Source organism: Ranitomeya variabilis, chromosome 7, assembly GCF_051348905.1.
Source record: "Ranitomeya variabilis isolate aRanVar5 chromosome 7, aRanVar5.hap1, whole genome shotgun sequence".
Classification (NCBI taxonomy): domain Eukaryota; kingdom Metazoa; phylum Chordata; class Amphibia; order Anura; family Dendrobatidae; genus Ranitomeya; species Ranitomeya variabilis.
The window spans coordinates 52128170-52139793 of NC_135238.1; the positions used below are offsets into that span (position 1 = coordinate 52128170).

The 11624-nt window shown below is 40.3% G+C and overlaps 1 protein-coding gene across 1 annotated transcript in view; it reads right to left on the reverse strand.

The window, feature by feature from the left end:
* Window positions 1-7029, reverse strand: part of LOC143785928 (uromodulin-like) — a 60133-nt gene extending 53104 nt beyond the window's left edge. Inside the window, exons 1-6 of the mRNA XM_077275072.1 lie at window positions 6878-7029; window positions 6758-6787; window positions 5863-5907; window positions 4101-4256; window positions 1932-2170; window positions 321-443 (exon numbers count right to left, since the gene is read on the reverse strand). Coding sequence (XP_077131187.1) covers window positions 321-443; window positions 1932-2170; window positions 4101-4256; window positions 5863-5907; window positions 6758-6787; window positions 6878-6929 — 645 coding nt within the window. The 5' untranslated portion in view covers window positions 6930-7029. The remainder of the gene's footprint in view (window positions 1-320; window positions 444-1931; window positions 2171-4100; window positions 4257-5862; window positions 5908-6757; window positions 6788-6877) is intronic.
* Window positions 7030-11624: the final 4595 nt, after the last annotated feature.

Sequence of the window (11624 nt, forward strand, 5' to 3'; positions counted from 1 at the left end):
AATTCCATCGGGGGGGAACTGGAGTGGCGCTGCATCAAATTGTGAAACTTTATAAAAAGTCGCAATTGATGAATCCGGCAAAAACATGTGAAATCGCTAAAGTCTACCCACAAAGCAAAAAAGAAGAAAAAAAAACAGGCGAGCACATAAATGAAAATGTAAAATGAAAAATGAAAAATGAAAATGTAAAATGAAAAATTAAAATGTAAAATGAAAAATGAAAGGCAAAGGAAATGACTGATTGGGACTGATAACTTTTAAGGGAATGTAGAATACAACACATGATCTAGACAGAATATAACTTATAAAAAGTCATTTACTTTATTCAGGTCTGAAAGAGAAACTTGAAAAACATGTCCGAAGCTGGCAGCAGCGATATTTCGATAGACAATGAAATCTGCATCATATATGCTTCCGCAGAGGCCGGTTATAAGGAAGTAAATCTGAAAGGAAATATAATAATAAAGTAAAATTATTCATTAGAGATTCTATTATTTGTAACTGATTTTATTCATTTCCTCAACGTCTAAAAAATATGATCTTCAAATATATTTGCCACCGATGTACAGGGATCACTTGGCAACAAAGGCAATCCATGCCCAGCCATTCAAGGTTACACTTGCCTTTTCTCACCACGACTTGCACTAAATTAGAAAAACAAAGAAGATTTCTACTAGAAACAAAAACACTCCTGTAAATGGGTTCAATGTGGTATTGCAACTGAAATAAGTAGGGCTGTGCTCATGCTGTGAGAGGAATAATTGGGGGAGTACACTGATTCATCGAAGCACACAGCACAACCTCATACTAGGTACAGTCTGCCTACCTAGGGTAAAATAATAGGAACCTGCCCTATTATACATGCTGCCCGATCTGTGGACAGCACAGAATAAAGGAGAAGCTGAGCAGAAATAAATATAATTTTGTTGGAAAAAAAAAATATTGCATAACTTGCATTTATTTATTGAAATCGCTAGTGTTTGTGTCACAGTTTTACCACTACAGAGAGGGGACAGAAGACAGCAGCGTCTGATTTCACATACGCCTGCATTGAATAGAAGCATTTATCCTTCATATTAAATTGTACAGGTTTCTGATAGAAGTGCATTCTTGTAATGCCTGTTGTGGAGTGGAGGTGTTGGTTGTTGGTAGAGGTGTTTGGAGTGTTGATCTGTGATTGTTGCTTAGTGTTTCGACTTTGTGCAAATTCTCATCCTTTCCTAGTTTTCCTTCCTTTTCTCCCCAATATTCCTCTCTTTTGTCCGTGAGTGAATATTTGTTTGATTGGTATTTTCATTTATCCCTGTATGTCATCCCTTGTTAGTCTGGTTTGTGTATATACATACATTATTATTCCCCACTTCCTTGGGTGGGGAAGGGGGACAGATATAGAGCTTATTGAGGAGTTCAGCAAGGTATGTGGCCCCGGCGTCTTCACCATCAGAAGTAAACCTGGGAGCAGGGATAGCTAAAGAGCCCCTAACATTAGGGACAGGGAAGGAGCCCCTGGCCCCATGTAATCCGACAACAGAGTGCGAGAGTTTGCATGCATAGCGTTACAGTGGGCGGTCCTACTCAGTAATTGACAGATATCTTCATGAACATTCATACAGGGAAGATTGTCAATCACTAAATAGGACCGCCCACTTGACTCCTGCATAGTAGTAACATAAAAATGTATATAAGCTCCTCCTGCTCTATAGCATCCCACCTGCAGATCAGATACCATGTTCAATATGTGATTCCCTTTATAAGGGAAAGAAAAGCATAAGCAAGTAATACTGCGGGTGATTTTGAACATCCCTTACTGCACATAACCGAATACAAATCTATCTAAGGAGGGATTGCCATTTTTTTTATTTATAATGATCCGTTAATTTCATTATCATCAACATCTGATAACTATATTATTATTCCTCTATTTTTCATACCTGGGATTGCGTCGATGCTATTAGTGAGTAGATATTGTTTACCAGGGCCGTATCCCAGTAATCCAAAGCAGATGCATCTGTTAGTACCAGGATGAAAGAGTTGGGTGGGGAGTTTTGCAATGCTAGTTGAAGTCCCCGCATGGCCAACTCTGGACAATCACCACCTCCGTTGGCCACCAGACTGTTGAAAAAATAATTAAACTCATCCTTGGACGATGTTATCCTCACCGGCCCAACAGCTGCAACATAAATGAGGAAAAATAATATTATTAAAGAAGTTTCCCAGCTTCTTACAAGTTGGTCTCTGTCATAATTAAAGGGAACATGTGATTGGAAATTGCTATCTGATCAATAGGCTGGAGATAAATATATATTTCCTATGAAAAGTTTCCCAAAAATATTCATTGAAATACCATGTGTGTTTTGTATGAATAGGATTCCAGTGGGCGGTCCTATTCACAGATTGACAGTCTTCCCTGTATAACAGTGCCTGCACATAGCTGTCAATCTTTGAGAAGGACCGCCCACTGGACTCCTATATATACAAGCACCAGGGATTTAAATGAATAAAATACAATTTAGACAGAAATAAATAAAAAACAATCAGCTTTTTCTTCTCTACTGTATACCGTGCTGTCTACAGATCGGATTCCATGCACAATGTGACCGGATCAATTTAATGGTCATTTGTCACTTAAAGAAATATTGTACAAAAAACAGATAGGACTGGGAGCTCTACAGATGCTCAATACTAGTTTGGTGGTTTAGGACTATACACCAACGGTTCTTGAAATAACAAATTGTGTTTTCTTTGTGCTCTGGTCCCTAATTCATCCTCCTGACTGAATAACAGGTCAGATCCATTGGTGAACTGCCTCTTATTTCAAATATCACACCAGCATAATAATTGCTGAGGTCTTGGCCCCTAAAAAAAAACCATTGTCTCAAAATAAATGGCGTTGTGGCGCATGCGTGGTCGTAGCTCCAAGTTATCCTCCTTGATCTTAATCTGCGCATGCGCCGTCCACTGCCTTCACTAATTAGATGTTTTTGAGTCAATACATGTCTTCTCTTCAGCACGAACACTGTGTGTACCATTTTGTTGAAGACAATGATTTTTTAAAGAACACAACAAGTACTGTGACGGTAAAATGTTGAAATAGGAGACTGATGGATCAATGACCTGTCATTCAAGCAGGACGATGAATAAGTCACCAGAGCAATGAGAAAAGACCCTGCGCACAAACCCACCCCGATGCACAAATATATCGTTAAATGAAAACTTCACAAAAAGATTGCACAAAAACCTCCAAATAGATTTCTTCATCGTAGGTATCATTTTAATCAGTATTACACCACCAATATGACTTTACTTAGCAAAATCCTGCTGACAGGTCCTCTGTAAGCAAATTCTCTATAAAGCTATAAAGCTCTATTTCTTTTACCCTTAAAACCCATTATCTACCAATGTCCTTTTTTTGACGCCTAATCTTTAGCTTCTAGCAACTAATATTTTATAATTTTTATAATTAGGTCCAATTTTACGTGTTGTGTTTGTAAAATGAATGTTTTCAAAATAGGAAATCATGTCATTGTCATTTTTAATTGAATATCAGGATGCCCTTTTCTGAAAAATCCGTACTTGTAAAAATTTTAATTTGGCAAGTAATGGGTTAATAATAAAGACCTTCAGTTATAAACTGCATTTTTTTATTACTTGGGTTATCTTTGTCTAATATCTAATTTTGCTTGGTGACCCGAAACATTTAAGTGTGACAAACATGCAAAAGAATAAGAAATCAGGAAGGGGGCAAATATCTTTTCACACCACTGTAGGAGTGATAAAATGCAAAGATACTTTTAATTTTTGTGCTTTCTCTCTCTGCACTTTTATTAATACTGTATCAATGGTCTTTCATCTCTATACTTAGAAGATTCTCATGTATGGAAATTAATAATTTTTGGTAAATGTACTGTGCAGTTTTGTGGAATTTTCCTATATTGTTTCAAAAGTACTACAATGTATACTGTAAGAATGCTCTAAACATTTTGAATTAACTTTTTTAATAAAGTAATGATAACAACCTGCAAATATTCAATTCATAGTATAAAAAGTGCTTGTAAATCCAGTATTGCATTGTAAGCCCAATTACAGTCATGGTAACATACTTGGATCATTAAACTCCACCATGGTATATTGGCGAACACCGCAAGGGAATCGGGCGGTCACCCGGTCCAGGAGCCAACTATTTACAGCCTTCAGCTCTATGAAATCATCATACATCGACCCTGTGGTGTCCACCAGGTAAGTCAGGGATGATGATTCTGGAGGAAATAAAAGAATATAATAGTGACTTCATACACCAAGCGACATCCTATAGATCAGGGGCTCTTGGAAGTGTTCCCTTTAATATTACTTAAAACTATTGCTAGCCTTGTGAAGTCTATTTTCATGAAATCCAAAAGAATAATAATCTGATAATACTATAGTGAAGTGTATTGTACAATATGTTGTATTATTCCGCATCTCTAGGTTGGAAAGTTTCCGTATTTTCTTGTGACGGCTATTGTTTTACAACAAAGGTTAGGAATTGCTCGTTATTAGTTACAATTTTAGTTTAGTTCATTGTTCTAAATGTAAGTGATGAATTCATAGCAGCAAATAATAAACATTCCACCTTCTTAACAGTATTTTCTATAGTAAAAGGAAAAAAAAAATCCTTCTGGGCAGTAATGAACTCTCTATCCTCATCATCAGGAGTGAAAATAATCTTTCTTACTTAGCCCACAAGGTCATCAGAATTCGGGACTCAACTGGCAAACAAAGTGAACTGTTTTCAAAAGCTCAAGAATTAAGGCATAACAGTAAAGAACTCAAGATGACAAGAAACCACTGACCATATTCCTGGGTGTTACATGTAGTAAGTATCAAAAACTGATCATCACTACCAAAAAGAAAGACAAATGTGAACAGGTGCAAGGTAACAGAGCCACTCTGCATATGACTAACAAAATAAAGCTGCACTCTGAGATTCTATAGGAGGGAAACGTTGAATAAATAAAATTGGCAAATTCATGTCAACTCAACGACATCCACTTTATTGTTAGTCATATATAGAGTGTCGTTCTGTTTGGGGGTTTCCTTAACTGATTGATTTCCATATGCTTGAAGCAGAATTTGAAGTTATCACCAGTACTCAATACACAGTATCTCCCTCTCCCTTTTCCTGACCCTCTCCATATCTCCGTTTCACCCTTTCCCTCTTCTTATCTCTGCCCCTCTCCCTCTCCCCAACTGTCTCCTCCTCTCTCCCTCTTTCTTACCCCTCTCTCTTTTTCCCCATCTCTCTCCCTCTCTCCCTGTCCTCCACACTCTCTCTGTTCCCCTACCTCCCCTTCTCCCTCCCTCTTTCTATCCCTCTCCTCCTTCTCTCTCCCTCTATCTCCACCTCTCTCTCTTTTTCCCCATCTCTCTCCCTCTCTCCCTGTCCTCCACACTCTCTCTGTTCCCCTACCTCCCCTTCTCCCTCCCTCTTTCTATCCCTCTCCTCCTTCTCTCTCCCTCTATCTCCACCTCTCTCTCTTTTTCCCCATCTCTCTCCCTCTCGCCCTGTCCTCCACACTCTCTCTGTTCCCCTACCTCCCCTTCTCCCTCCCTCTTTCTATCCCTCTCCTCCTTCTCTCTCCCTCTATCTCCACCTCTCTCTCTTTTTCCCCATCTCTCTCCCTCTCTCCCTGTCCTCCACACTCTCTCTGTTCCCCTACCTCCCCTTCTCCCTCCCTCTTTCCATCCCTCTCCTCCTTCTCTCTCCCTCTTTCTCCACCTCTCTCTCTTTTTACCCCTTTCCCTGTCTCTCTACCTCCCTCTCTAATAAGTTGTCTTATTTTGTGAACCCACAAATACTTTAATGCAATTCTGTCCAATTCTTACCGGTTTGGGAAGAACAATGTTTTTCACCATCTGTAATGTCAGTAGCTGTAAATTTATTAAAAATGATGATTGTTATTACCATGTATAAGCAAATATATACATAATCTCAAGGATACACACAAATCTATCGATATACATGTGGGGTATGAATCTATCTATGGAGGTAGCTACTTAGAGAGACGAAGTAGCTGTCTTAATCAGAAGTGGTGCATGAGGAGTTCAAAGCTTTTGTTGCATAAGACGCAGGTATTATTAAAGAGGATGTTCCACTAGCAAAAGAACATTTTAATCAATAGATCTTGGAATAATAATAAGTTCTACAATTACATGTGTTAAAAAAAATGTTCCTGTGCTGAGATAATCTTATAAATCTGCCCCTGCTGTGTACTGTGTAATGGCGGTGTCTGACCATGCTGGAACATGGTCTAATCATACCACATCTACTGGGCAGGGGAGGAAGAAAAAGAGAGTATACAGACAAGTCAGCATGGGATCACAACTGATTATTCCATGAGGTTAAACATTTCCCTGCCTGTTTTATGACAGGTGTAAGTTTCTGCCATGGCACCAGCTCTCTGAGCTCATCATAAATTAAATCAGTGGCAGCCAGATGATGAGCTCAGAGGGTTGGAGTTGAGGCAAAACTCCCTCCTGTGATAAAACAGGCAGCAAAAAAAAAGTTTTACCTCTCAGAAAGCAGCAGCTACAAGTCACTGCTATGTCTTCTGCATAATCACTTATTATTCCTCGCATGGCCAGCAGCTGTGGTATGTGCTGACCATGTTCCTGTACAGACACAGCCATTATAGGAGCACGTTTATAAGATTATCAAGACATGAACATTTTTTTTCTGTGCAGTTTTTTCGAAGATCTGTTCTACAGATTGTACACTTACTGTACGAGAATGTTGTTGATGTAGCGTCTCCTGGAAAGGGTGAAAAATAAAGTTCAGCAGAGAAGATGTATCATAACGATTTTTGAGACACCAACAATTAATTCCATATTTTCCACCCACCTATTGATCCTCTCGCGAGTAGAAAAATGAAGGTCAGATAAAGTGGATACATGATTATATTATCCAGTGACTGTCATGAACAATTGATAGTTTCTTGATAGGTCCCGTGAGGTCTACTCTATGGAAGATGTCTCTTGCCCTGGTTTTATAAAGTTTAGAAAGGGAGTGAACAGTCCGAAGACAGATATCAATCATATTTTTTTACATCCATTTCCTTGTGTCCTAATTTCCCTATGATAATATTGTCTTTTGAATTAGTGTCCACCCAAGAATTTGAATCAAAGACATCAGTGCTTTTAGTGCCAATAATAAATAGTTTTCTTGAACTAATATGCATTCTCCAAATGCTTTACAAAGTGATAAGCCAACGGCTGCTTTTGTCCTGTAGCTCTGACAACTTCCTGATTAATAATGTTGACTTCAGTGTCACTCACTCTTTTGTTCACTTACTGTATGTTCTCCTTGGATTTCACAGTGTGAAAGTCATGTTTAGAAGTAGGTTCAAGATGGAATTGAGTCGTGCCAGAGGACCCCTCATTAATCCCAGTATGCATCCTACCATTCCATTTATTGTCTACAGGTCTCCTGAATTTAGCTCAAAACTATCTGAGCCATCAGAAATGAATGAAGCAGTGGGGCTCATGCAGGACCATTATTTAATTCAAACAGGGCACTGATGAGGCACTTGCGTGGGATCATTAGATGATCCAATAGTGAAGATCTACATCAAGTTAACACCTATCTTGTCCCCTAACTACACTAACTGCTTTTCTATTTTTCTTTTTTCACTTCCTTTTTTATGCCTGGTGAGATACTCAAATGAAGAGACATCGGGGCAGAGGCTGTGGTCATTGCTGCAAGCCCAGCTCCCTCCATGAAACAAAATGTCATCAGTAATGCTTGTTTCAGGGACTGTGCTCATCCCTATGTGCTGTGCAATGGCAGTGTGCTCTCTTGCAGGCTCAGATCAGCAGTAGCAAGCCTGCAACAGAGCACGATGTCGGAATACCCAGCATGCAGAGATCAGTGATGTCACTTGCACGGGTGGACCTAGTCTCTGTAAAGGGGGAATTGTGACACTGCTGTGTTGCTGGCTCGCTATCGCTGATCTGAGCCAGAAGGAGAGTGCACTGCCATTGTGCGCATTGTACTGTGTACAGCTTGCAGAGACTAGCCCAGCCCCTGAAATAAGCGTCACTGATCATGCTTTGTTTTAGCGACAGGACAGTCTCTCTCCACTAATTACGCTTTATTTGAGTATCCCAGCCTACACTAGGATTATCAAATGAAGAATCATCAAAAATCAAGTGAGAAAAAGAAAGAGAAAAGCAGTTAGATTTTGTAGTTAGGGAAGGATAGGGAATTTTTAATTTGAGTATATTAGAAAATAGTTTAACTTATGGCACTGAATGGATAGGGTATTAGGAGGAAAATTACTTTGGACTTCAGACCACCATTTTAACTTATAATACCATCCACGCTACATACAATACATAGATGTTGGGAGGTTTGGCATATATTCGACTTAGGCTACTTTCACACTAGTTCGTCGGTACGGGCCGTCGCAAACCGTCGGCCCAACGTACCGACGGACAGTGTGTTAATTAGGAACAACGGGGGCAGCGGATGCAGTTTTTCAACGCATCCGCTGCCCCATTGTAATGTCCGGGGAGGAGGGGGCGGAGTTCCGGCCGCGCATGCGCAGTCAGAAATGGCGGACACGACGCACAAAAAAGTGACATGTAACGTTTTTTTGTGCCGACGGTCCACCAAAACACGACGCATCCGTCGCACGACGGATGCGACGTGTGACCATACGTCGCTAATGCAAGCCTATGGAAAAAAAACGCATCCTGCGGGCAACTTTGCAGGATGCGTTTTTTCTCCAAAACGACGCATTCCGGCGTACAGCAAACAACGCTAGCGTGAAAGTAGCCTTACAGGAGTGATGTGAAGGGATACCAGGGAGAATGCCAACCTGCCTCTTTGTTCTTGCCAATGTATTTACATACAGATATATGATAGATATAATCATAGCCCCAGGTAAAAGAAGTCTGAGCATGACTCAGCTTGAGTTAATACTCCCGTCAGCATGTGGAAATTCTGGCAGTTAATCTCTGAGACTATTCAGCTTCCTGGACAGTTCTATTTGTGTCCAGTCCATAGATACAGTCAACAATACGTCAAGTGCTAAGGAGGCAAATTAGTGCACCATCTACGTGACCAAAATTGTCGAGGAACAATGTCCGATTTACCCAGTAGACTTTATTCATCGTGGCTGTATTTTGTTCCATATCACATAAATGATTTCAATGAATTATTGCATCAGTTACAGATGCTACATACAATTATTGCATCCCTATTCCCAATATAAAGGAGCCTTACAAAAATGAGAGATAGTTTTAAGGAAACTGGCTTGGCTGGCAAAGTATATTAACCCCTTCACCCCTGGGCCATTTTCCATTTTTGCGTTTTGATTTTTTGCTCCCCTTCTTCCCAGAGCTTTAAGTCTTATATTTGTTTGTCAATATGGCTATGTGAGGGCTTGTTTTTACTAGATGAGTTGTACTTTTGAATGACACCACTGATTTTACCATATAATGTACTGGAAAACGTTAAAAAAAATTCCAAGTGCGTTAAAATTGCAAAAATAGTACAATTCCACAAATGTTTTTTGTTTTTGTTTTTTAGCATGTTCACTAAATGCTAAAAGTGATCAGCAATTATGATTCTCCAGGTTATTACGAGTTCATAAACACCAAACGTGTATAGGTTCTTTTTTATTTAAGTGGTGAAAAAAAAAAATCCAAGCTTTGTTAAAAAAAAATGTTGCCATTTTCCGAGATATGCAGGGTCTCCATTTTTTTAGATCTGGGGCTGGGTGATGAGTTATTTTTTGTGTGCCGGGCTTGCATTTATATCAATACCATTTTGAGGTAGATACGATGTTTTGATCATCTGTTATTGCATTTTATTTAAATGTTGAGGCGACCAAAAAAACTTAATACTGGAGTTTTGATTTTTTTTTTCCTAAGCCATTTACTGATCAAATTAATTATTTTTATATTTTGATAGATCGGTCGTTTCTGAATGTGGTGATACCAAGTATGTGTATTTTTGTAATTTTTTCATTGTTTTATTTTGAATAGGGCAAAAAATGATTGATTTGAACTTTTATATATATTTTTTTAAATGTAATAGTTTAAAAAACGTTTTTTCACATTTTACTGCCTTGAATAGTCTCCATGGGAGACTTGAAGCTGCGATCGTCTGATTGCTTGTGCTACACATAGCAGGACTTCAGCTATATGTAGCAGAAACACTTATCTGCTATGAGATTGGCTATAACAACCATAGAGGTCGCCTGCAGACCCCGGGTTGTCATGCCACCCAATTGGCACCCCGCAACCATGTGACAGGGGTCGATGGGTGGAGCTAATGACGTATGCATATTAAATGCCACTGTCAGAGGTTGACAGTAGCATTCACCATGTTAACAGCTGCAGGTGGATCGCGATCCCACCCGAAGCTGTTAGGGGCACATGACAGATGATCAGATCAGATCAGCTGTCAAGTGCAGGAAGATGCGGGCCCAGCGTCTGAGCCTGCATCAAAGGGGGAGAGATGACATGTGCCATATATATGGCACATGTTGTGAAGGGATTAAAGGGTTACTCCAAAAAAAAACTAGTACTATCCCCTTGTAATGAACCTGCACTGCGCCACCCCGCCTGACATCACTATTACGTCATAGGGATTATGTAATGCGGTCTCCCCACTTTCGCCAATGTGATGCTCCGCACTCCCTGGGGACACGTAAGGTCAGCTTTGCACAGTTTTACAGAGACCCCCCTGTCAACACGGGCCCAGGAAGGCATGGTGAGTGAGAGGATGTGGCACACGCCGTCTCTGAGATGGCGCCACACTCGCTCACAACCCTGACAGGCTGAGAGGCCCCTTTCACTTGCACCAGTAGAGAAACAGTGCCTGATCAGCCCCGTAGGACTGCCACTAATTCCTCGTTAGATATAATTGTGGTCCGTTAACAGGATTCTATCTGGCCAGAAATTAGCACCGGTAGCATGGAAAGTTAAACCGAGAAACAGACGTGTGGATTCGTGGATGGAGATAAAAGAGCAGCTCAAAGCTAAATTATAATATTTAATTGCCTTAAGTGCACTCTAGACCATATGCTATATACTCGATGCTTATACATATACAATGGTCAGATATGCAAATACAAATAGTGGTAACACAAAAGATATAAGCAGATGGATCATATCAATTACCGTTTTGATGATAGAACATATGTGCACTTTATCGCAGGGTCATGAGCTGCCAGCTGGCTCCTAGGTCCTTCACAGCACATTACTTGACATGGCTTCCACCTGGAAGCGAACCGCAAGCATAACAGACAGAGAGCCCACATGGCCTTACACTAGCCTTTATGCCCTTTGGGTCATTCCCCTCCTGTCCTCTGGTCTGAACCTAAATTGCCTCCCCTTGCCCCTAGCAGCTAAAAACTCCAAAACCGAAGATGGGTCATAACTCCTTAATGGATGTGTGGCACCCCAGGAGTCCGGTTGCCACAGTGGCATTGCCTTCCTCAGGGGGGGTGATGCCATGCCTGGAAGCAGGAGGGATCCCCTTAGCAGTTAAAATAATCAGCATACAACACCTTTCCTGACTCCAGACCAGAAGAGGGAGCTCTAACACCTGTTTTAAGTGAACTTCCCTATAAATTCTG